This window comes from Marmota marmota, unplaced genomic scaffold (assembly GCF_001458135.2).
Source record: "Marmota marmota marmota unplaced genomic scaffold, marMar, whole genome shotgun sequence".
NCBI lineage: Eukaryota > Metazoa > Chordata > Mammalia > Rodentia > Sciuridae > Marmota > Marmota marmota.
The window spans coordinates 6,753,830-6,779,745 of NW_026000242.1; the positions used below are offsets into that span (position 1 = coordinate 6,753,830).

General features: G+C 52.4%; 2 protein-coding genes across 12 annotated transcripts; both read right to left on the bottom strand.

Annotated features, from left to right (window-relative positions):
• Positions 1-161: 161 nt before the first annotated feature.
• Tagln (transgelin) lies at positions 162-5,556 on the bottom strand. Of its 2 annotated transcripts, none has more exons than XM_015489831.2 (5): positions 5,400-5,556; positions 1,756-1,947; positions 1,473-1,650; positions 1,070-1,172; positions 162-733 (listed from the first exon to the last, which is right to left on the bottom strand). In XM_015489831.2, exons 2-5 carry the CDS (start codon positions 1,933-1,935, stop codon positions 589-591), a joined length of 606 nt encoding a protein of 201 aa, XP_015345317.1. In that variant the 5' UTR covers positions 1,936-1,947; positions 5,400-5,556; the 3' UTR covers positions 162-588. The 2 variants fall into 2 exon arrangements, with proteins under 2 accessions (XP_015345317.1, XP_015345316.1); XM_015489830.2 differs by having other exon boundaries at positions 5,396-5,552.
• Positions 5,557-7,576: 2,020 nt separating this feature from the next.
• On the bottom strand, positions 7,577-24,338 carry Sidt2 (SID1 transmembrane family member 2). Of its 10 annotated transcripts, none has more exons than XM_015489832.2 (28): positions 23,660-24,143; positions 21,621-21,742; positions 21,190-21,354; positions 21,058-21,103; positions 20,546-20,647; positions 20,354-20,437; positions 19,529-19,628; positions 19,166-19,231; positions 17,994-18,087; positions 17,564-17,616; positions 17,208-17,219; positions 16,761-16,832; positions 16,257-16,328; positions 16,011-16,073; positions 15,064-15,182; positions 14,721-14,794; positions 14,572-14,638; positions 13,974-14,047; positions 13,708-13,831; positions 13,280-13,397; positions 12,500-12,636; positions 12,214-12,322; positions 11,845-11,921; positions 11,620-11,666; positions 11,242-11,347; positions 10,546-10,656; positions 9,073-9,186; positions 7,577-8,989 (listed from the first exon to the last, which is right to left on the bottom strand). In XM_015489832.2, the coding sequence occupies exons 1-28, from the start codon at positions 23,840-23,842 to the stop codon at positions 8,927-8,929; spliced, it is 2,574 nt and encodes an 857-aa protein (XP_015345318.1). In that variant the 5' UTR covers positions 23,843-24,143; the 3' UTR covers positions 7,577-8,926. The 10 variants fall into 10 exon arrangements, 9 of the variants coding, with proteins under 9 accessions (XP_015345318.1, XP_048651799.1, XP_015345319.1 ...); XM_048795842.1 differs by having other exon boundaries at positions 21,644-21,742; positions 23,660-23,676; XM_015489833.2 differs by lacking the exon at positions 17,208-17,219.
• Positions 24,339-25,916: the final 1,578 nt, after the last annotated feature.

Consider the following 25,916-nt stretch of genomic DNA (forward strand, 5'->3'; position numbering starts at 1 on the left):
TCCTCGAGATTCACTCTCCTGTCCATGGCCTGCATGAAGAGTCCTCCAAAGGACAGCAGCCAGGAACACACCCGAACCCCAGATGCCACCTGCTTTCTGCTTGGGTTTCCTGGAACCATAACAGGAATGACTAGGGCAAATCAAACTCTGCCAGACAGGCCTGAGAAAAGATGGACGTATATATATTTTTTCCTTTTTGAATTTTAACCCCAAAAGGAAAATTCCAGAAAAAGATGGGGGAAAGCCGGCTGGGTCTCCATCAATGGGCTCTTGCTGCCAAGGAGGAGAATGGGCTTGCCCCATACCCACACTATCCCAGCCCATGTCCCCCTGCTCAGCCTAGGACAGGGAGACAGTAGAGGCGGGGGTACAGCTGGGAGAAGGGGCCAGGGCAGTGGTGCTTTGAGGTAAGAAGTAGGGCTGAGGCTGGGGGGTGTGAAGAGCTGCCACTGTGCAGTCTCCTCTGCCCAGTGACAGCCTTACATCTGGACAGCGCTAAGAACGCACACAGCTGCGAGTGAGGCAGGCTAAGCAGGAAGGCAGCAGCCAGCGGGCGGGCAAGCAGGGCTCCGGGCTGGCCCTCCCCTTCTAACTGATGATCTGCCGAGGTCTTCCGTAGCCCGTCATGCCGGCCTGGGAGGCCCCTCTGTTGCTGCCCATCTGAAGGCCAATGACATGCTTTCCCTCCTGCAGCTGGCTCTCTGTGAATTCCCTCTTATGCTCCTGGGCTTTCCTAGAAGAAGAGGAACCAGGATAAAGACTCGCCAGAACTTGGTATCTTCCACCTGTTTTCTAGTCCCTCAGTTGCTTCCTCATCAGATTCCATTCCTGTCCGATTTCACTCTTTTCCCCCTCATCTAGCTGACCCCAGAGGCTGAGGAACCTTCTTGAGCACAGGAGAGAAGAAAGGAAGGAGTCAAGAAGCATAAACGATAATTCCCCCCGTCCTAGACCCTCACTTGGTACCTTCCTGGAGCTCTGCTTCCTCTGATCATTCCCACAAGCTGAATAGCCCAAGCCACCCCCATCCCATGAAGAAATCAGGCTGAGATCCCTGGTGGCCACATACTTCATAAACCAGTTGGGATCTCCACGGTAGTGCCCATCATTCTTCGTCACTGCCAGGCTGCCCAGAGCCATCAGAGTTCTCTGCACTGCTGCCAGGTCTTTGCCTATAAGAAGAAAGAGCAGCCAGGAGACATTTTCAGGACGATATAGACAGGACTTCACCAGAGATAGCCCCTGTCTCTCAGAATGCCAGGGACAAGCATTGTCCCCAAACCAAAGGAGGCTCCAGTAAGTCCTTGTTGGTATAGTGTAGCATTCTCTTGGCAATTCCTGTTACTGCTAGGTACAGATTACTAGACCCTGGATGAGGCATATTTGATCATTCCTTCTCCCTGCCTCAGAATCCTGGTCACCTGCCTGCCTGCCTCCCTCCCGACTGGTTCCAGCCCCTTTTCCCTTTGTACCTTCAAAGAGATCAACAGTCTGGAACATGTCAGTCTTGGTGACCCCATAGTCTTCAGCTGCCTTCAGGAACTGAGCCACCTGCTCCATCTGCTTGAAGACCATGGAGGGTGGGTTCTCTGGAACCTTAACTGGCTTGGAGCCATCAGGATACAGGCTGTTCACCAACTTGCTCAGAATCTGCCAGGCATAGGACACAGCGTGGCACTCATCTTAGAGGTCCTGACCCTGCACCTCAGGATGGCACAACCCCAGCCCCCTTCCCCTTCCCAGGGTGCCACTCACCACACCATTCTTCAGCCAGACCTGGAAACCCAGGCGGCCACGATCTGGACGACCCACATCAGGGCCACACTGCACTATGATCCACTCCACCAGTCGTTCCTCCAGTTCCTCGTCATACTTCTTCTCAATTTTGGATTGTACTTCACGGCTCATGCCATAGGAAGGACCCTTGTTGGCCATGTTGCAAGAGAGCTAAATCACAGCAGGGCAGAGAAGGGAAAGGGTCACAGAATTAGGAAACTGCTGTTTTCGTTTGTGCCAGGCAGATCTTCTAGCTCTGCATAAAGACATTTACTGCAGCACATTTAGGCGAGACCCATCCCCTTAGTGTAGAGGCCTTTCTGAACTTGAACCCCAGGACATAAGAGGTTCGGAGTTCTAAGCAGGGATCTATAGACTTTTTGTGTAATGAATCAGGCAGTAAATATTTTAGGCTTTATGGGCCATATCTTCTCTGCTGTTGTGGCATGAAAATAGTCATAGACGATACATAAACAAATGAGCATGGCTATGTGTCAATAAAACTTTATTTACAAAAGCAGACAATAGGCTAGAACCTGTGCCCTGGTCTAGAGTCTTTGTCAAGACTGGCTAGAGGCACTGGAAGGGCCTTCCAGAGGTCATATCACCCCCCAAAATCAAGCCAGAAGTTGTCATTGTCCAGGTAGATGTGAAGTAGTTTACTGCTTCTGCCTCAAGGAACAAGTTACCTCCAACCCTTATTGGCACAGAAGTTGGAAGTGCAAAACTTCAGCTCCTTGCCAGGTCCACTCAGTCTCTGGCCTTACAGCGGAAGAGGCTGAGACTGGCAAAGCCACCAAAACCCAAGAGTCTTTGGCAGAGCAGCTGCATTTCCTCCAGGGAGCTGACGTACCCATTCACTTTTCCCCACCCCTCAGGCTCCTGACACTGCAGTAGCTTAGGGAACCAAGAAGTCAGGGCCCCCCAGGGATATTCCAGAGCCAAGAATCTGCCAGCCAGAGCATGGGAAGCCCCGCCCCAGGCCACAGCTGCTGCTTCAGGGCCTGGGCTTGGCACTCGAGAGGAGGGAAGGCTACAGGAGCAGGGGCATGGGTTTCTGGGCAGACATGGGTGTGTCTGGTCAAGAGAAATGGGACCTGACCACAGGTGTCACCCTGGTATGGATTTATCTGAAGAGCCTTCCAAAAGAGGTAGCAGAGGAGGCCAGACCCATCCCCTGGCCTCTGAAAAGTCAGAGGTTGGGAGGGAGAGAATGATGTGAGGACGGAGGCAGTCAGCACCCTCCCTCACCTCCCACATGTGAGGCCTGGGACCCTTTCTTCATCCCCCATCCCATGGGAAGCACTCTGGTCCCGGCCAACTCCATTGTCTTGCCCTTCCTTTCCCCGTGGCGGACAGCCTTGCTGAGCTGATGTTCCCCAGTTGTGAAACAGGATGACAGGATCCATGCAGAGGGTGGTGAAAATGACATAGCATCTGTGAACTATTTCCCAACTGCCTAGGCCTAGTGGTCTCCTGCAGGTGACCTTGAGAGGGCCAGCCTTGGCCAGGAAGACAAACACAGTGAATAATCATCACCCCCTCCAACACCCACCCTCTTCTCAAAATCATTCCCTGATCCCGTGACAAAGTTTGAGAGAGAAAAAACAAACAAAAACCCCCGCAAGAACCTCCTCTCAATGCCAGCCTTCTCTCTGAGTCCGTGTCCTCATTTGTACGGTAGAGGTGAGTCATTGCAAGGACATGGTGCTCTGAGCACTGGGGGGCAGTGGAATTCTTAGCCCACCACCCCTTTTCCAACTGATGATGCAGGGGAATCCTGAGGCAGTGTTCCCCTGGTCAGCTGCACATAGCCAAGACCCTCTGTCCCCAACCCACTGTCTGGCCCACCCACGGGCTCCTGCACAAAGGACTGTAGCCAAAAGTCACAATTCAATTGGACCAGCCAACTGATTTCCGCCAATCCTTCCTTCTGGCCTCCACCCAGCCTCCGTCTGGACCTTTGTCCCACCATCCCAGATAGGTGTCCAAGCCAAGATGTTCATCATCTTCTATCCCCTGCCCCCTCCCACCCTCACATCTTCCTTCCCACACCCACACCGCATGCTGGGCAAGGGAGGAACAGCATGAAAGGAGAGTGTATCACCCCACTGGCAGCTTTCTGTCCCAAGAGGTTTGGAGAGAAAGTACAAGTCAAGGAGTCAAAGCTCATGGTGACAAGAACACAACTTTGCAGCCCCTCGATCTAGAGACATATTTGGATTTTGGTCAGAGCAAGGAAGGGCAATGAAATGCTCTTCGCGTCACCTCCACCCAGCACCTCTCTTCTTCCCTGCCTCCCTCCTGGTGGAGATACTGAAAGTGAAGAGTCCCAGGACATCCTTTAGAGTCCTCTGATGGAAGCCACCCCAGTCCCACCTTCAAAGCCATTGGGAAGAGGAGAAGGAAAGAAAGAGGCAGGGCAGCCCAACCAGTGGCATTTCTAGACAAAGCTCTGGGGTCAGGAGGACTGGTGCTCAGCCTTGATGCTCTTGCCCTGTGGCTCCTTGTCAGGCCTCCTGTCCCCGAGGTAAGCCCTTTTTTGAGGGTGGGCAGTGGGAAAAAGGGCAGGAAGCACCTTCTTCTAGCCAGAGCCTAGAAGAACAAGCTGACCAAGGGGTCTCTCCAGGACTGTGGGACCCCTGCTCTCATCACCAGAAAACACAGCGAACAAGAGTGAGTACATCCAGATCCCTTAAAGTACTAGGGGTGGCTCATCTAAACTCCAGGGACCAAAATTACCCCTACTACATAAACATGGCCCACCTCACAGCTACCCTTTGAAGGCGAACCACTGAGACACAGTGGGAAGGGCTAAGGATCCCCAACCTGACCAGCTATTTCTTCAAAGCTCCTGAACCTGCCACCCATCTGCCTGTAATGGGGGGGGACTCTTTCAGCCTGTGGAAGAAGCTGCTCCCAGTAAGAGAAATTCTCCAGCTTTTCCTTTCATCCTGCCACCCCAGCCTGTTCTGAAATGCAAGAGTTCTGTGTGGCTGGGGGTATAGCTCAGTGGCAGAGGGATGCTTAGCATGCAAGAAGCCCTGGCTTGATCCCTAGCACCATGGAAAGAAGGAAGGAAAAGAGAGAAAGAAAAAGAGTTCTGTGGTCCTTCACACTGCCTTAGGAGCTCACTCTGGGGTTCCCCTATGCTGCTCAAACCCTGGGACCATTCCAAGGGGCCACTGCTCTCCAGAACTAGTACCTCACGTGGCCCTCACCTCTTTCGACTTCTCCTAGAGGGGACACACAGCCTTGGCCTAATCAGGCAATGCCTTGAGTTTGCACACACACCCTGTAGTGTGAGTGTCACAGAAGTGCGGAGCCTCCCTCTTATGCCAGTTGTTTCCACCACGCAGCCCTTTGCACCAGCCAAATCATCTGAGCATTTCAGGAAGACTGGGGCTACCCAGTCTCAAATTCAGGACTCCAGGGATCCATCCTATGCATCAAATGGACAGCTCAGGTCTGGAGCCTGGGAATACAAACTGAGAGGGTTGTGGTCTTTCCCAGCCAGCAAGCCCACCACCCTGGAGACCTCTGGAGAGTCCTGCCTGAAATACACCACTGCGTGGAGCTCCAGTCCCAGTTCCCTCCCAGGCCTGGAGAGTGTACTCACTCACAGGGCTTCCTCAGAGTTGGCAGCAGGGAGTATGTCCTCGAGTCCGGGCTTGGCAGACAGGATGGGGCAGGGGCTGGGTGAGGGGTTTAAAGGGCTGCCACTGTGGTGACGTCAGCCTCCCCGCCAGCTCGCCCTCAGCCCCCTCCCTGCCGAGGAAACCAACTCTGGTCCCCTCCCCCCCCCCGCCCCCCAGTGACTCCACACAGGCTCCATATTTGGGGAAAGACACCAAGTTGGAGCAGTCTGTCGGGGGCTGCCCGAGACATTCTCTGCGTGCTTTGGAGATGGAGCGGGCCGGGGCGGGGCATGCTGCCGGCAGGAGTCGGGCCGGGAAAAGCCTTTTATGGGCAGGACCACAAAGGCCTTCCCTGCCTCCGGATTTAGGGCTGCTCCTGCTTCACTTCTCCCTGCCCCCGAATTTGGGAGGAGGAACTCAAGAGAGTCTGCCAGAGAGGAAAGGGACCAGGGAGCTGGGGATCCCTGGGACTTGTAGGGGTAAAAGAGTCACCTTCTCTCCTCCTGGGGCTTCTAACTCTAGTCAGAGGTGAGAACTATGCTTTACTAAGGACCTACGCCATGCCAGGCACTTTGCAAATACTGTCACTTAACACAGCCACATGGTGAGACTGTATTACTATCCCCATTTTATGATGACTGAGTGGCAGAAACAGGCACCCTGTCCACCTCTGATGGGCACTAGGGAAGTTGTCACACCCACTTTTTAAATTTTTTTGCAATCTGGGGATTGAACTCAGGTATGCTCCACCACTGAGCTACATTCCCAGCCCTTTTAATTTCAAGACATTCCAAGTTGCTGGGGCTGGCCTACAATTTGCCATCCTCCTATTTCATCTTCCAAATAGTTGGAATTGCAGACTGGTACTATCACATCTGCCATACCCACTCTTCTCAGTTGTACCATCCTGGGGACAGCTTTCAGTTGGGGTTCATCTTTAGTTACATACTTTAGGAGGGAGTAGGATTTGAGGACTCAGCAGTACTGTAGTGAACAGTGGCCGCATCCAGAGGGCAGTGATAAAAAGTTCTCCAAAGCACAGCAGGACTGGAGACACTAACACTAGGGTAGAAGGTTCAGGAAGTTGGGTCATCCCTCCCTCCCTTTAGAATTGGGGATTGAACTCAGGGACTGCCCTACCTACTCTGGAAAACAGACTAGACTACATCACCCCAAGAGGAAGATCCACTGACACCTTGCTTGTGGCTTGCTACAGGAGCCTTGAGAAGGGATAGGTTAAAAAAGTGGGAGACTTCCAGTGGGGTTTTTGGGCTACTGCTGTGACACCCACCATCCTAAGACTTGGTAAAGGGGATGTAACGCTCTCCACTGTACAACACCCCAAGCCAAGCAAGGCTGCAGGAGGAACAGACAGGCCTGGCAGGGAGGCACAGAGCCTGGCTCAGAAGCTCCGCCCACCACAGCTAGTATTGCCAGCGCCAGAGCCTAGTGATATATAGAGCAACAGTGCCTCTCAGTGGCGCCTGAAGGGAAAAGAGGAGAGAAGCTAAAGATAAGCAAGAGAAAAGCCCACCCCTCCATTCTCAGACATCCTAGACCTCTGAACTCACCTAGTGTCCTGAACTCACAACTCCTTGGCCCCCAAGTCTTGTCCTCGGCCTGCTGAAATCTAAACAAACCTTCCAAGAATATCTCAAAATCCCCTTCTCTTGGGGCTTGCCCACCATCCATTACCATCTTGCCATCCCTGACCACCACCTTGCCATGGCCTGCACACACTGCCAACTAAAGCCACATCCGGGAGCACTGCCTGGGCCTGCAGCCTGCAGAGCTGGGAAATGCTCAGGCAGAAATGAAGCTGGTCTCAGCAGGGTGGGTGGAGGCCAGGTAGGTAGAGGCAGTTACTATTTGCCAGGTAAGGGGGGATCTTTGAGGGTAGATTGCATGGCAAAGGATTTTCCAATATCTAATCTGTGCCCAGCACAGTACCTGGTACAAAGTAGGCCCCCAGCAAATATTTATTGACTTAATGATGTTGTTCAAGGCAGAGAAAAACACGGGGGAATCAGGAAACCTAATGCAACCATGGCATGGAAAAGAGAAGGTCTCAGGAGAAATGGGACCTGGAGAACACTGCCCCTCACCACAACCAGTGTCAACATCTCCACCCAGGACATAAGAGCAAACAAGGGCCCAGGAACTGCATCTGGTTGTCTCTTTATTGAATGCACTCATTCATAGAAAACACAAACACAACCGTAGCATGGAAAGACAAACCAGGGCTCTGAAACAAAAGACCCAGACCCATCTCCTCTCCCCAGCCCAAGCAGAGCTATAAAAACAACTTGGGGAGAATAATGCACATTCCCACCCCCGAGGCAGAGGTCTGACCTGATGGCCCCTGTCTTTGGCATCTGGAATGGACCAGGTGAGGTGAAGGGAAGCCAAGGACTGGAGTGGCCAGGAGGCCCAGAGCTGGGGGCATCTCCATGTAAACTCCAAGGGGTGTGTGTGTGTGTGTGTGTGTGTAACCAAAAAAGAAATTGGCTGGAGCCTGGACGGAAACTCAGAAGCCAGCCCTGGGTCCTAGAGTGAGGCTGAGCCTGGGGACATAAAGGACAATGGCATGTCCCTTTCTTTCTAAAGTAGGCACTGGGACTCTTGTGGCCATGGTGAAGGTTGGGCTCTGCACCATCCCTTCATTGCCCCTGGACATTCTTGGGCAGTGTCAATGGCACTGAAAGGCCCCAGCTGGGGCTTGGCAGGACCGAGGGCATAGAAATACAGAAAGGGACGGACGGGTGAGTTACTTTTCCTTCCAATCCTGGTGCTGGCATCAGTCTGAGCACTCATGGGATGAGAGGGTAACATCTGAATCCAGCCCTTCAGACAAGAGGCAGCTCTCAAATTGAGCTGACTCTCATTGCTAAAGAGTCAGCCCAAGTGCAGGTCGAGGGAGGAGGGTCCTGCCCTGGGCCCCTTGCAGGCCTTAGCACCAAAAGCCTGGCACCAACCAGCCAACCCCTGAAATCCCACAGCCATATCCATCCTGGGCAGTGATGGCAGCCAGGAACAGTCCCAGAGAACTGTGATCCTGGGAAAGGGCAGAGAATCAGGCCCCAGTCCAGGGCCCCGGAGCAGGAGCATGGGAGGAAGAAAGGGCTTTGGGTCCCAGGCTGAGGGGGAGGAGAAGGATGGGCAGAATGGAAGGCATGAAATGGGGAGGGCATTGCCTTCTCTCCTTCCTCCTGAAGAGGGACAAACAGCCAAGGGATGGGACCACAGAAAGCCCCAACACTGAGAAGAAAGCAGCAGTTTGGCCAATGTCTGGGGTATCAGGGAGCAGGCCTCCTCCCTTGCAGAGGGTAGCTGTGAGGCCCATGCCACCCTGTGACTGTCCCAAGTTAGGTCTGGACTAGACCTTGCCGTCCCGCTGCCACCCAGTGCTGGGCAGCAGGCCTGGGACTCACACCTCCAGAGCTACAGAAGCACCTGGCAGGTGACAGAGGAGCTCAGAGCCCCATGAGGTGAAGCGAAGGGTCTGGCTCCTGCTAGAAGACATAGATCTTGTCCCGCTGCACAGTATCCAGGTCGTCATCCAGTGTCAGCAACACCTGGGAGATGGCCACTGCATCAGGCACAGAGAAAGAGGCAACCTCTGCCCCTACCCACCCTCCCACCTGGGCTCAGTGCCTACCAGGAAGGACCCAAACATGGCAATGGAGGATAAGAAGTGCCAGATGTCATGGTCATCAAAGAAGTCGAGGAGGATGCAGTCCCGGTTGTGCTCCCTTGACTCTGCAGGGGTTTTCTGGGGGAAGCACAGGGAGAGCTGCCTCCTGACCCTGCCCTGCCCCTGGCAAGGCTAGGGCTGGGCCCACCTCCAGTATCACTCCAGGACACCCCCACTTCCCAGCTGGTCAGGAAAGTGCCTTGTTCTGACTTGTCTCTGGTCCTCATCCCCCACATGTAAGAAATGGACTTTTGTTACAAATTTCTGCCCAAGATTGCTGCCTTCTATTCTTTCGTTTTATTTTAGTCTCATCCTCCCCCCTTCAGATTCTTCTTCCCTTATCTAAAAGCAGGGAGACATGATTAACTGAAGATGCCATCAACTCAAGAGATTCCCAAAGACACAGCTGACTCCTAACTCAGCACCCTGCCTTGGACTTAACCCCTGCTCTCATCTGTCCTTCAGGCTTACTGTTTTCTCCAGCACTACTGTCAGGCTGTAACCTTGCTCCAGACAACAGTGGCCACGACCTGAGATTCCCAAGGTCCTCCCTACTCTATCTACAACCTCACCCCCTAGACATCTACAACCTCTACCCCCCAAACATTTACCGATCACCCACCCTGTATCCAGGGCTATCTGCTAAGTTGAGGGCTCAGGCAGGACCACAACCCACCCTGCCCTCAAGGATCTTGCAGTCCTTGCTTGGTTCCCAAACTGGTACATTCATTGACCTCCAAATCTACCTTATTCATTTCTACCTCTGTATCATTACTCAGGTCAAGCATTTCTGGGCCACAGGGCTCTTCCCCATCACCCAGAGCCTTTATCGCCAAGAGCAAAGCCTGCTTCCTTCGGAAAGTTTTCCTGGACCTCCTACCTCACAGAGACCTCTCCATCCTCTGTCCTGAATACCCATATCCTAGCTTACCCTTGCTCTTCATTTTAAATATGTTGTAAACAGCAAGATATAAACTAGGGGCTGGGATATAGCTCAGTGATAAGAGTATCTGCTTAGCATGTGCAAGAGCCTGGGGTTCATTCCTAACACCAAAATAATAAATAAAACTGAAAAACAAAAACGCAAGAGATCAGTGACTCTCTTGAACTAGATATAAGTGCCTCATAGATAGATATCATGTCAGACTTAGTTCTGACTACAGATTCAAAGCCCTACACACAGCAGTGCCCTTTGAGGTTGGGGAGAGAGTCTCACAGCTCTAGCTTGAAACCCCAGCTGCCACTCACTGGCTTTGTGCCCCTGGGGAGGTCACTTGGCCTCTCTGAGATTCAGCTGCCTCATAAGTAAAATGGGGCTATCTTGGTGCTAGAATGTTGAATATCAGGAGAAGTAATGAGAAAGCAACTATGGAAGTGCTGGCCCACAGCCCCATCAGGCTGTGTCAGCTCATGGTGAGCCTGGGAGTGACTCCTTACCTGCCAGGTGCTGAGTCCCTGGAAGAAGAAGAAGAGTGCAAAGCCCCAGACCACAGAGGTACAGACGATGCAGAGCAGGGGGATGAGCTTGATCCTCTCTCCGCTCCGGAGCTGGGTGGGGGTCGGGGGAGAAATGGGCTGAGAGCCAGGACTCCCCCAGGCCACATCCTGGCCTTCCCTGGATCTCCTCTCCTAGGCCTCTCAGACTCCCAGGACTCACTCCTTAGGAAGCCTTCCTGGATTCACAGCACCTCATGACTACAAGCTCATTCAGTCCCCATGCAAGCAGCCTGGTCCTCTCCCTGATATTCACCCTCTCTGGGCTTCCATGTACCCAGAACCCTGTGCCAACAAAGGGTCCTGGCCAGGGGGCTCTCCTCTCCCACTGCATGGCCTGGGGGGTCCCTTGGGAAGCCCCCGGTCCTTAGAGGCCCAAGCCCATCACTGACAAAATGAGCTACACCTCCTCAACCTCTTCAGCAACCAAAGGGCCCTGGGCTGGGTTGCAGCTTGGTAGCAGGGATCTTGCCCAGCAGTGGCTCCCAGGGGTCAAACACAAGAGGGTGTAGCCTCCTGCTGTTCAAACCCCACTGGCACAGACAGACGAGCAGAAAAATTCTCACTCCACCTCAATGCGGGCCTGGCAGGCCAGAAGCAGAGCAGCTGACAGAGGAGGCTCAGTCCTTCCCCGCTCACCTTCATAATAATGTAGAAGGCAAAGTAAAGCAGCAGGTTGCAGATACCGATGGCCAATAAATAGGAGGCAAAATCATTGGGGCGCATGATGAGCCCATAGGCAGCCCTGGGAAGAGGGTGAGAGGCAAGTGAAGAGGGGAGGGCCGAGAGCAGAAGGCTCTCCTTTGCCTCCACCCCACCATGCTTGACCATGATGTTGGACTTGGTTCAGAAGCTCACAGAAGATTCTGAAACCCAGGGACCAACACCTCTCTCCTCAGCCCCAATTTCTGGTGCCCAAGGTTTATAAGTTGTCCACAGCCCCTGAGGCAGCCAGTGGCTGGCCACATCCCCAGCTGTCTGCCCAGCCAGGCTACCACAGCCAATGGCCACACTCACAGCGACCAGTTGATAATGTTGCCCATGACCAGCAGCACCATGCGGTCCTGGGGGGAAGCAGAGACACGGGGACTGAGAGGGGGAAGAGAAATAGGGAGAGAAGTGGCAGAAGGCCCAAGTCAGCTGGTCCCCACCCCTACCCTGGATTTCCCACTACACCTCCCTATCCCCGTGGAGGGAACTGACTATACGGAGGAGAAAGGGGCTGGGGAGCTGGGCAGGTACCACATAGAGGGGCCCGCTGCACTGCCGGATGCAGTCCGTGTAGAGCACGTGGAGGATGCGGCGGAAGATCCCCGAGTCTGCAAGGAGGAGGGCACCGAGCTGAACGGCATGGGCACCCTTCTTTGCTGGACCCCTGGCCTATGCCAGCTGAGAGGAGCCAAGGCCCAGAGAGCCCAGGAATGCCAAGGCCTTTTCTAATTCCTCACCCAGTGGTACCTCCACAGGGGCCAAGGTGCAAAGCAGGGGGACAAGCTTGATCTCCAGTGAAAGGACATAACCAGAGGTCCAAGTCCCTGAGGCCACTGACCCCTCATTCCAGGGGGCTTCCCAGCCTCCCCCTCATACATCTTGCCCTGAGCATGCCCTCACCCAGCTTCCAGCGGCCCATGTAATAGAGCTGTGTGCTGAGGAGCAGGGTGGCGATGATGTGAATGACAGAAAAGACAATCCAGAACACCGTGTTCCCTTTCCCAAAGACCTGTCAGGAGGCCACAGGAGGCATAGCTGAGGGGTGCTGTTGGCACCCACTCCCATGCCTGTCCTTGCTAGGGCTGGCTGCATAGCCAGGCTAGGATTTCCCTTAGGGAAGGAACAAGATTTCTTCTGCAGGAGGTGAAGGGGGATGTGCACACCCACGTGTGTGAATGGCCCTCACCACGCCCAACACGGAGAAGAAGATGACAATGGCCAAGCAGGCGTAGGCGCTGTAGGCGCTGGCGTTGATGTCTGGGTGCCGCTTCTGATAGAGCTTCAGCATGCAGAGCCCAGCAATCATGTACATGAATGACGTATCTGGGTTGGGGGACACAGGAGTGAACTACAGAAGTACCACCAGGCTCTGCCCTCTTCCTCTTCTTTCTCTCCTCTGCTCTCTTTCTCTTTCTCTCTGCTCTCTTCCTCTCTGCCCTCCTCCTTTCCTCTCTCTGCTCTCTCCTTTTCTTCCCCTTCGGGCAGCCCCCAATAAAATCTCTTGGTTGAAAAAAAAAAAAGAAAAAGAAACATCTACCAGGCCTCAGCAGAGAACTCCCAGGCCCGACAATTAGAGAAGAGGAGAGAGCCCAATGCCTCCTTATGGCCACAGGGTGAGTTGGTACTTAACCTAAGCTCCAGTAGTCCCTAATGTCCCTGCCACCACAATGATGGTCACCAAGAGTCTGACCTGATGACAAGGTCAACTTAGTCTGAATGACTTAGCCTGTGAGCACCCTGACATCAGGGGCCACTTCCTGATGCCCTCTGTTCTCAGTGATGACACATGCCTCCATGCAGGAAGAGATCGACGGCTGCCTGTTTTCTATACTTCAGACATGTGCATTCATATGTCCTCACCCCAGGCTTGGGAGGTTTTACACAGCTGTTGTGGGGATCCCGTGGGTGAGGGCTTGGGCAGATCCCTGCTCTAGGTTTACCCAGAGAAGAGGGAGACGCCACTCACCAAACTGGAAATTGGTGTAGTTGGGGCAGACGTGATAGCAAGCACTCAGCAGCCCCTCCATCATCAGCGCAGTGCCCATGGCATAGAACAGACCAAAGTGTTTGGGGATCCCACATTCCTACAGGGGAGGAAGAGAAGGTGAAATGGGAAGGGAAGAAGGGACTCCTAAGAGAGAACCCCGAGAGGAGCAGAGTGGGATGTATATTGAGTGGGTGTACGTGCCAGGCTGGGCAGAGAGGGCAGGGCAGGGCTAGACTGGACAAGGAAGGAGAGGGTGGAGCAAGATGGGGCAGTACAAGGCCAAGCAGGGCAGGTCTGGGCACAGCAGAGCTGGGCTGGGCAAGGCCATGCCTGCCAGAAAGGATGCATTAGAGCCAAAGCTCAGAATGTGTGCCTGAGCTGGTCTCAGCAGGCAGCAGCTCACTCACCAGGGCATAAAGGTCATTGCGCAGCAGGGCCCTGTTGTGGTTGATCTCCCGCTGCAGGATGATGAGCAGGAAGAGCAGCCCCAGCAGGATGTACCCCAGGTTGCTAAGGATGTTGTTGAAGGCGCTAGAAGGAACAACACAAGGCACATTGCCTAGGCCTCACACTCAGGCCTCTTCCCCAGCCCAGGCAGGCACTTCACAAAGCCCCTGCCCCTTCCCCAGTTCACCACTGCCCTGGAGAGGGGAACTCCCAGCACAATCCCCACCTGAGGTTTCCCAGTGGGTGGGCACACAGGAAGTTGTAGTAGCAGATGTCCTGATTCCCAGTGACATTCACCACCTGCAGCAGGAGTGCGGCAGGAAATGTGGCTGCTAATGTGCCAGATTCAGCTCATGGCCCATGCCACACCACCTGGGCCAGACTGACAAGACAGTAAGTGTACACACAGCATGTACATGTAGTACCCAGGGGATGTGCTCTTTTTGAAAAGAGGGATGCCAAGTGGCAGTCATTATCCACCCCCATAGCTGTGGCTGAAAACCCCAAGGCATGATCATGACAGAAGTTCCTGTCTCACAGTCTAGAGAAAAGGGAAGAGAAACCAACTCTTACAAAGTCCTGTGATGTTTGTTTCAAAATTCTCACAACATTTATGTTGCCCCATTTTGCAGACAAAGAAACTGATGCTCAGGGAGGTTAACAGATTTTTCCAAAGCCTCTCAGCTCATAGGCAGAGCTAGGATTGGAAACCTGGCAATGGAATCTAAGACCTGCACTCACTGCAGAGCTCCCAGCTAGGAGGCTCTGAACGTAAGGGCAGAGTCCTGAATTGTGGCCAACTGAGCCAGTCCCTGCCCTCTCACCGTCTGGTAGGTGATCACCAGCTGCACCACAGGAAGGGCGTAGAAGACAGCAATGGTGGCGATGTTCCTGAGGAGTAGCAAGGAGCAGTGAGGTGGGCAGGACTGAGAAGCACTCCACCTCCCACAAGGAACCGGCTTGTCCTGCTCACCAGAAGTAGATCTGGTACTTCTTTCGAAGAACACGCTTGTCCTTCCGTGCCAAGTCAGCCACATAGAGGTATTGCTGAGGAGAATCAGGAGTGAGCCCCACTTACCACTAGCTGGGAGAAGGGGCCTCCCTCATACAGGCCCAGCTCAGGGTTCTAGGCTATCCCACTGCTGTAACCAGTTAGACCAAGAGGGTCTGTGCTGGGGTCAAGGGGTCGGAGGGAAAGTTAGTTTCCCCTGAGCTCTCTCCCTCTGCTTCCCTGACGAACCAGATGGCTAGGGCCTCAAATAAAAGGTCCCTTCCTCAGAAAACTCCTGACCAGGGCCAGGCACATGGTGTCAGACCTTGGTGCGAATGACATTCTTGTCTGAATCAATGTCGGTCAGTGTGTCATAGTCATCCTCCTCCACGGAACTCATAGAGTCCAGTCGTGGTCGAGGGCCCACTGGATCAAAGGGGCGGTCTGAGAAGGGCAGGAAAAAAGGGGTCAGCTGTTGGGCACAAAACTCAAGGTCTGCCCCCACCCATCTGAGGCAATTGTCAAAATTACTAGGCTCTGGGGAAGTGGCAAATTGTGGACTAAGGCTCAGAGCTGGGGTAGAGGTGGGCCCAGGTGCTGGGAGACATCAGGTGCTCCTAAGTCAGCGGGGAGTGACAGGAGTTCTGCAAAGAGGCCACCAACCAGGGTCAGCTCCAGATTTGCTCCCCTCCTGGCTCTCCTCCCTAAGGTAGAGCTCCCAGGCAGGACACTGAGCAGACCCCAGGCCCCAACACAAGCAACAGGATTGAACTTGGCCAGTCATGCTGATTAGAAGGTGCCCAGCCATGTGGATTCTGAGAAGACACTGCTGGGAACCTCACTAAGTTCAAGACCCACTGAGCCTGGGGTGCAGGCAAGGGCAAGAGGCTGCCTCCAGGAAGAGCACCTCTCCTTGACCTCATCTGTCTCTTGCCTACAGAAGCTTCCTTCTATGACCTCACCTGACCAAAGCCCCACAGGCCAGAACGTGACTCCCATGTTCAGGAGCCTGTCCCCAGCAGACTGGGGAGAGGGTGCTGGCAAATGAGACAGCAAACTATAACATCTGACCTGTGGTGGCCAAGGTGCCAGCCCACTGGCATCAGGGGCCAGTGCCTGTCTCTCTCAGAAGACACACAGGCTAGCATTACTGGCATTAGATGAGGAAGCCATGCACCAAGCATCTTTCTGACCCTGGAGCCAGCAGGCCCCAGTCAACCGCCCTGGCAGGAGCTGATTGGCAGGGCAGCCCCACCCCCTCCCCACATCTACCCATGGCAATGCACAGCTGCCGCATCTGGCCAGAGGGGAGGCGCCGCTTGAACTGGTCGTGCCCTTCAAAGGAAAGGGAAAGTTACCAGGGAACTGGGGCCAAGGAGGAAAGGATAAGGGAGGACAGGGGCAGAACAGCAGGCAACTGCTGGTTCCAGCATCTGGCAGAAGAGGCAACCGCCCACCATGACGCTTCACCCAGCCAATAGCAGCCCTGTACCACACACCCCTGCCTGTCCCACTTACCCTGGTAACCATAAGAGAGGTCCCCAGTACCGGCACTGTCAACCAAACCATCAGTAGATCCGGAACCATTTTCTGCAGGGAATGTAAATGGTGAGGTATGTGGGGAAGGGACACTGGACCCATCCTGATGGGGCTCTGAGTAGCTGTGAGGGCACAGGCATCAAAGAGCCAATGGCAAATGAATTACAGTAGATGGGGTAGAGAGAGAAGATGGGAGGGGAGGGGAGGGGAGGGGGGATAGTAGAGGATAGAAAAGGCAGCAGAATACAACAGACACTAATATGGCAGTATGTAAAAACGTGGATGTGTAACCGATGTGATTCTGCAATCTGTATAAGGGGTAAAAATGGGAGTTCATAATCCACTTGAATCAAATGTATGAAATATGATATGTCAAGAGCTTTGTAATGTTTTGAACAATAATAATAATAATAAATCAATTAAAAACAAAAAGCCAATGGCCACTTCAGCAGTGGGCAAGCAGTCTCTGGTTTTGACACGTACCAAAGGAGCCATAGTTGTAACCCTCATAGGAGGAGCTGCCAGGAAAGGAATCAGCCAGGACCCGAGGGTGCCCTGCAATGAGAAGTCAAGATTCCCTTACCCTGGAAGCAAAGAGAGGCCTAGGACCAGGGGGAAGAAAGAAGGGACAATCCAAAGAAGACAGTTATAAAGGGGCCACGTCAACAGTGAAGAATAAGTACCTCTCCAGGCAAATACCTCACTACCACCCACCACCACTACCAGATGCCCTGAACTCCAATGTGTTCAATGGAAACATGTCACCCTGTGCTCTCCCTAAAGAGAGAGGAAGTCAAAGAAACCATGTACTAAGCTACCAGCAGCAAGGACAAATGACATCCAGCTGCTCGAGTTCCCCCAGACAGCCCTTGTGCTTCACCTCCCTCCCCTTTGACAGTAGCTCCTCTACCCACAGCACCTGGAGCTTACCAAGGAGAGAAGCTGAGAGAGAAGGTCCCAAGCAGGAGGAAGAATAGAAAGAGAGGGCAGGGTGGGGGGAGGGAGAGAATGGAAAGTTAATAATCTCAAAGACTGTAAGCAGCACTGCCTATGACAGACAGCGTAGCTAGACATGGAGAACAGACCACACAACAGCTTCCAGGGTACACATAGGGATGGACAGCAGAAGACACCAGCCCTGCTTCCATCTGTGGAATGTCACTCCCAATCCAAACATTCAGAAACCCACAACCCTTCCTCCTCTAACCACACAGAGAACCATCCACCACTTTCCCTCCCCAGGACTAAGCAAATCCTGCCCTCCCACCCGGGCCCTTTAGAGATACCACTTTCTGGGCAGACTCGGTCTATGGCCACCAACAGAGTCTTCTTCTTCTGCCTGCAGTGACAGAATCAAGAGGATACCCAGACTGGGTAAGATGAAGATCCCTCCATGCTAAGTTGACCTCCCTTCTACCCTCTCTACCTCATTCTGATTCCTATAACCCTAAACCCCAACCTTGATCCTGGGTTCCTCCTGGGCTGAGGAGCTATGTGGGGTCTCTATACCTGGGTAAGAGATTAAGGTTCCCCTTCCTGGTCAGTTTCCAGAGAAGTGGCCTATGGACCACAGTTTCTAATAGGCACCTGCCTTGCATTGCCCTGAGGACAGTTAGGAGATAACCCTGAGCCAGCTCAGATCCTGCCAGGCTATCTCACTCATACTCCCTGCCCACCCACCCTCGACCAGGGGAGGGCTCGGCAGTTCCATTTTACCTCCAGTTCTCCCAACAGGCCAGGAGGACGGTCAATAGGTAAAAGGAGAGAAATATGCCCAGACAGAAGAGCATCCCACCAACATAGGCCTCGGCTACAGGGAAGGAAGCAGGAAGGTGAACAACGCAAACTTTTCAACATTACCATCATGATGCCCAAGGGCCATCATTATCTGGCTCCTCTGCCCAGCCCAACCTCTCACCACATAACCCCTCAAATTCAATGCCTCAGCCAGTATGAACAACTGACAGTACTCTAACTGCACTAAGCTCTGACATGATCCTGTCTTTGCTCATGTTGCTTCTTGGGCTAGAACTTTCTCTTCTACTTCTTGAAAACCCCATCTTGACCACATTCAAACCACAGCACAGGGACTGTGCCTTTTAGGATGCCTTCTCAGTCCTACATTCCCACAGTGACTTGTCCTTTGCTCATCACAACTTTCGGCACCCTGTATAGCAACAGCCTCCTGTCGTCTACACGGGAGCTCCTTGAGAACTATAGCCCTGGGACAGAACCCAGGAGGGGCTCAATCAATATTTGCTGAGTCAATGAGGCACTCAAGGGGCAGCTTTTCTCCTCTCATCAAAATCCCTTATTTTTATCTTATACTCTCAAGTTTATAAAGAGCCCCATTTATGAGGACTAGGTTGTGGCTCGGTGGCAGCGTGTTGCTTAGCATGTGTGAGGCACTGGGTTCGATTCTCATCACCACATTAAAAAATAAATAAATAAAATAAGGTCCATGGATGACTAAAAAAAACATTAAAAAAAAAAAAAGCCCCATTCAATCACTCAGTAAATATTTACTGAGTACTATCTAGGGTCCAGCACTTTGCTACTAATTTTCTGCTAAGCCTAACAACTGAGTTTAATAGGACTATCTTATTATTTCTATTGCAGAGGACCTAGGAGATTCCTCCGCTGATAAGTGACAGAGAGTGCACTAGAACTCAGCTGTTCCATCTTTTGCCATGGACTCTGTCCCACGTTACACTGGATCCCCCTCCAGGATCGTTCCATCTTGAAGTCTGCTAAGATACCTGTTCCCTACCCGTAAGCCTACTTGAGTAGGTCCTTGTCACCCTTCCCAATCAGAGAGCACCCTCTCTCCTAGGTCTGAGAGGAATAACCAGAGAAGCTCCCTATCCCACTCAGCTCCGCACACTCACATGTGACTGCTTGAGATACCAGCACTGACAGGGTTTTCTGGCGGTGCCCTTGATCGACTGGCTCATCTGGAAGAAAAATGTCAAAGTGCCAAAGATGGTTACTTGGAGCTTAGCTAGAATTGGTAGGAGCAGGACACAGAGAGTTCAGGGCCAAAACCTCATGATCTGAAGGGCTAGTAATAGCACAGTGGTAGAGTGCACATTTAGCATGCATGAGGTCCTGAGTTCAATCCCCAGCACCACAAAAAGGAAAAAAAAAAGGCATCTCTCATCAGATCCACCAACAGCCATGCAGGTACTTCCAACTCCCAGGAAGCCACCAAACCTCCCCATACCAAGCCAGGACCAGGGCACAAAATTTACCTTCTACAAAGGGGTAGAAAGGCAAGGAACCCCCACAGGCCTGGTCTTCAGTCTTCACCACTACTACCACGTAAAAGCTGTTGCTGGGGAAGTCTTTGCGCTGTAAGATGATGAGGTAGAAGAGGAGGAGGAGGAGGAGGATCATTCCATCATGGACACAGCGCTTTTCTGAATACTTACTTTGGGCTAGATGCTATGCTAAGCTCTTTAATATATTATTTTACTTAATCCTCAAAAAGATCCTTGAAGAAAGTACTATTATTATCCTTGTTGTATTGACTTAAAGAAGTTAGCTAAGAGTCATATTGCCATTACATGGAAGAGCCAGGATTTTCTAGTTGCAGAACTTCAACCCTAAACCTATACCATGGCCAGGTGAGCAAATTTATATGTGCCTCACATGGGTTATCCTACTTCAGGCTGAGCAACAGCCAAGAAAAAATGTGGAGATGCCATGTTACTTGTCAGATGCATGGGTTTGATACTGTGAGGTAAAAACATGACTTCCTCTTCCCTGTCCCCAGAATAGGTTGTGGCCTTTGCCAAGGATAACACCTAGTATTAAACAGGACCCTAGGGCCCCTTTCCTCTCCTCACTCACCTTATAAAAATGAAATAAAGACAACAAGAAAGAGAACTCTGCTCTTTCTATTCCTAAGGGTGACTGGGATTATAGTTCAACTCACACATACCAGGGGACCCAAAGTCACAGGAACTAGATAGCCTATTTCGAGTAGGAATGGGGCAGAGAACAAGGAACGGATTTGGAAAGCCAGCAGCTTCTCTGCAAGCTGCATCCTCAACAGGACCATGTGCACTTCCTACCTGCACAGTGATGGCTGCTTTCTTGGTCATAGTCTGGTACATGCCGATGAAGGCGACATTGTTGTCCAGGTCATACACAGGGCACTATAGAGGAAGGTGGGAAAAGACAGATGGACAGGAACCTGGGCCCTATCCCCTCTCTTTAATGGCCTTGCTACTCATAGGAGGAAAGCAAAAGGGCAGGCAACTTACCAGGACATCCTGGATGGAGATGACTGAGCAGGGAAAGGCCTTGTTGGACGTCACCTTGACAATCACAGAGTCTACTCCCTCAGGAAACTCATACTTGAAGTACTGAGGGCACAGCAAGGGCAAAGAGAATCTTACCTCATGAGCATGCTCTCTTTACCCCCCTAGAAGGAACAGTCTCCCCAGAGCAAGGCCCCAGAATCCTCTTGGGTTGGGCAGCGGAGGCTCTCTGGGGAGAGGGGCCTGACCATAAGCACACTTGCTCTCCACCCCCCTTCAACCACAGCTGGGCACTAAAGGCAGTGTCTGGGAGGCAGAATAGGAAAGATGGGAACCAGTCCCGTATCTCTGTACTGTTGCTGAATATCTGTCCCTCATCACTGCAGGGCTTCCAGAGAAACCCTCCGTGGAGAAAGTAAACACTTGTAAGCCCCAGAAACACCACTGACCACTCCTGCTCTCATGTTTAAGCTCTTCCATTTCTCCTTCAACAGGAGGTCAACAGGGATTTTTACCTGGGGTTGGGCTGCAGTGGTATTGAAGGTAAACTGTTCCCCAGTCCTGCAGGGCAGAGAAGATCCCCTGTAGTCACACCCAGGACTTAGGAATGAAGCTGGTCCCCATGGTCCCCTCTCTACCCTGCAGACCTGAGCACAAAGTCATCCATTCGGCTGACCCGGAGCTGATATGTGGTGTTGACTGGTGAGAGGGTGGACACATCCACGTAGAAGAACTGGACCTCAGACTCATTCTTCGTAGGGGGCTGACATAGTGTTCGTTCCACCTTTTGGTAGAGATATTTGCGCTGATACCTGTGGCCCAAAGCAGAGAGTCACAATGTGATTACCGTGCCAGCTGGCCTGCCACTCCAGAGAAGCAAGGCCCAGTTCTTCCCATCAGGTTCCCACACCTCCTGAGCCCTAGGCTGACAAGCTCCAGGCTGGCTGACTTGGCCTTCAGCTACTGACCAGCTTCTGGGCTCAGGCACTGGGGAGAAGAAACAAGGGAGCTCCTGTGTGAGGCTCCAAGCAAGGCCTGGCCCAGGACAACCCCTCCCCCATCTCCAGGTCCTACTCACAGCCCTCGCAGGATTAGGGGCACCTGGAAGGACACCACAGCCTCCTTCTGGCGGACCACAAACAGCAAAGGCGCCCCCTTCTGCTTGTTCAGGACGTTCACGGACACACGCACGCCTTCGGTCTGCAGATGACATGGAGGTACCCTCACTCACACCTCTCCCCACAATCACTAACACATGCCTCAGGAGTCTGTGAGCCCTGCCCTCCCTCATCCATCCTGGTCAGGCTGGGACACCATCTATGCTCTGATGCTAGAATAAACCCCGTCTCCAGGAGGTACTGGTGCTAAGTGAAAGGAGAGGTTCACGAAGAGGCTGGCTCCTGGCCACAGGTGTGTGCGGGGCAGCAGGACCAGGCACCGAGGGGCCAGCACCCTGACCAGAGATAGTGGAGACCTCAGGAGTTTCTAAGATAGCCCATTCCTTTCCATGCACATGGGACACACAGGCCTGCACATGTACACATGTACACATACACACGTACACACACACACACACACACAGAAGAGCAAGAAGTGTTTGCAACCTTCTTCCTTGTAAGCCACGAAACCAGCAGGAAGCTCCGGTTCAACAACTGAAGTGGAGGCCAGAGCCCAGTGGGGATGGGGTAGAGGAATGATGGGGAAAATGTGGGAGGTGTTGAAAACTTAAGTTGTATCCTTAGCTCTGATCAAAGGACAGGACTGTAGAGAAGTCACTTCACATCTCTGAACCTCAATTTCCTCTGGTATACAATAATACCCTCACCCTTAGCTATGTAGGAATATATAGAGAACGGTGGGAGCTTAAATAAAAAAAACAAATAAATCCTGGAAATGTTTGTTATTGGGGTACTGAAGCCCAAGGCTTAGAGTAGTATTTTTCTAAAGGCTTTTTTTTTTTTGTGTGTGTGTGTGTGTGTGTGTGGTACTGCGATTGTGTGTGTGTGTGGGGGGGGGTACTGGGATTGCACCCAGAGGCATTCTACCACTGAGCTATATCCCCAGCTTTTTTATTTTTTGAAACAGGGTAAACTAAGTTGCCCAGGCTGTCCTTGAACTTGTGAGCCTACTGCTTCAGTCTCCTGAATAATTGGGATCATAGAAGTGTGCCACCACACCCAGTTAGACATGATAGCTCTGGGATGACCCCAGATATGGGGGAAAAAAGGACTCCAAGCAGGAGGAGATCAAACTTCAGAAAACCAGGTACTAAAGGCAGATCCTGGCCTTCCAGAAACCAAACCCTGTCTGGCCTGAAGAGCATTCCAATTCTCCATTTTCAACTCCACGGCTTTCCAGTAAATCTAGACCCAGTCACGGAGAGAGAGCAAGAAAGCTAGGCAGGAGACCACCCAGCCTGACTGTAAGAGCTCTCCCAGAGTGCTCTACCTAGGGTCCAGACTTCCCAGGCCTAACTACGCCCATTCTCAACTCTCACATTTGGGAAGAAACCACTCTCACATTTGGGAAGAATCCAAAGAAAAATTCGGGTGAGACAGATTCTTCAAAGGGGATGGACTAACTCCCTTTCCCTTGCCACCCAACTTGCTGTTGATCTTATCTCTACCACCCTCCACTTGGAAGGCCAGCTGGCTCTCTGAAGTAGGGAGAGGACTGGGAAGTCCTTCACTCATCTCCCCAGAGAGTCTGACTTCTACTTGCCTGGGCAGAGCCTTTCAGTTGCAGGCCTCTCTCATTTGTTGCGGTTGTCTGGGTAAACCCAGTAGCAAGCAAGCTTCCCTTGAACTCAGACCCCCCAGGACTACCAGATACTGAGGGTCAGGATATGGAGCAGGCCCAGTGTGCTCAGACCACAGATGGTGAAAGGGAACAGGTAGAAGAGAAGATGGGAATACGATAACTTCAAAAACTGTACCGCTGGAGCTTCAGAGAAACATTGGTGAAAAAAAGGACTGGTCAAAAGGCTCCTGTGTGGTTCTGGGAAACAACCCCAGCCGGGTACCTGGTTCATGGAGCCTCCTAAAAAAGCAGGGGAGTGGAAGCAAAGCCTAGCCCTTCTGCTCACCCACTCACCACCGGCCCAGCCCCAGCCCTCACCCGGTTGCGAGTCACAGTATGGTTGAAGGTGTAGATGTTGACCAGCTCGCTGTTGACTTCATCCACGTAGGTGCGCTCAAACTCTGCGTCTTTCTGCGAGACGTTCTTGGGCCCCAAAACCCCCAGATGGCTCTCGACCGAGGCCACCCAGAGCACCAAGAAGGGCAAGCCCAGAGCGAACATGGCCCCAGCAGGGCGGCAGTGGCAGCGGTAGCGGTAGCAGTGGTGGTGGCGGCGGAGACAGGCGACAGGACACCTCCGGGACGGGTTGCGGCTGCGGCCGCAGCTTCCAGCATCTCACCCGGACCAGAACTTTAACCCCGGCCTGAGATTAGGAAACGTCCCCTCCCCGGAGCCGCGGAGGCGCTCCCAGGAGCCCCGGAGGGGAGGGGGCGGCGGGGAGGGGGAGGGAAGGCTGCAGGAAGGGACCCCAGCTCGCGAGGGACTGAGCACGGCCCCGCGACCCTACAGCCCCCGGCCAGGGTTGTGGGAACTCGGGCGGCTGGTTGCCGGGAGCCCTGAGACGCCGGGAGAGGGGAGGGGAAGCCGGCGGCGGGGGCGGCCGCGAAGGGAGGGGGGTCGGAAGGAGATGGGCGTGATAGCAGCCCGACGCCGTGCGCGGCGGCGAGTTTTCCCGGACGCGGGCTCTTTAAGGGCGGGCGGACGCGGCTCCGGGGCGCTCGGAACTCGGGAAAGTGAGCTGCGCCGCGCGGCGGTAAACAGCAAGGCGGCCGGCCCGCCCGCTGACGTCAGGGGAAACTGACACAGATTTAAAGAGCCAAGTCCCGGATTGGCCCTTAAAGGGGCCGCAGTCCTCCCGCTGAAGGGGAAAGTCAGACATCCTCTCCAACTTCTACCTCGTTCCTGCCTCCTCTTTAGATATGCTTCCCCCTCTGGAAGCTTCTGTAGGGATAAGCGGACGTCTCTACGAAGGATCTCCAAGTGCTGGGTTCTTGTTGACAAATTTTAAATCTTTATGCAAACATAGGACCAACTTGCACCCTCCCGGCCATTACAACCACCACCACCAACTCCGCCACTCCAGCTCAGTTTTCTCCCCTGATACTTAAAAAACGAATTAGGAAACCGGACGGGGCAGTGGCCCTGCCGGCAGAGGGGAAACTGAGGCAGAACTTCAGAAAGAATTCATGACTCTCCCACTGCAGGGGTCACACAGCTGTAAGGATGCCTTCCAAGCTCGAGAGCTATTTCTCTGCTCTGTAGGGGCTGCTATAAAGCTCACGGAAAGATGCTGACCTTGAGTGTAAATCAGTAAAACTTTTGAAATATTTTGACTCTTTTAAGAAGCTTAAAGAGATACATACACTTTGGTCCAGTAATTCCATTCCTGCATTCTATCCTAAAGAATAACAGTTACAGATACAAATGTGTGGGCAACTATGCTTTTCACTGTGATATTTCAGATACTCAAAAGAAGCTACTTGAGAAGGAGTGGTTAAATGCACTATTATCATGAAGTCATCAAAAATGATGCTTGCCACTTTAACGAACATAGAATATGTCACTATATAAGCAGTATACCATATACAATGACATGCACAGAAAAATGTTGAAAAAATTGTGTACAAAATTAACAAACTGGTCTGGTGACACAAGCCTGTAATCCCAGCGACTCCGGAGGCTAAGACAGGAGGATCACGAGTTCAAAGCCAGCCTCAGTAACTGTGAGACGCTAAGCAACTCAGTGAGACCCTGTTTCTAAATAAAATACAAAATAGGGCTAGGGATGTGACTCAGTGGTCGAGTACCCCTGAGTTCCCTCTCCAGTATCCTTCCCCCAAAAAATTAACAAGGAATATCTTTGAATTACAGGTAAGTTTTTAAAACTATGTGTATTGTATATCATTCCCCTATAATTCCAAAAGTATATATTAAAAAGTACCAGAATAATAGAAAACTCACTGTTTTGAGCAGTTTTTTTTTTAATTTTCTCTTTTTTTTTTAAGAGAGAGAGAGAGAGAGAGAGAATGTTTAATATTTTATTTAGTTTTCCGTGGAAACAACATCTTTGTTTGTATGTGGTGCTGAGGATCAAACTGGGGCCGCACGCATGCGAGGGGAGTGCGCTACCACTTGAGCCACATCCCCAGCCCCTTGAGCAGTTTTTAAAAAGGCTGGGATTGTGGCTTAGCGGTTGAGCATTCCCCACGCACATGCGAGGCCCTGGGTTCGATCCTCAGCACCACATTTAAAAAAAAAAAAATATATATATATATATATATATATATATATATAT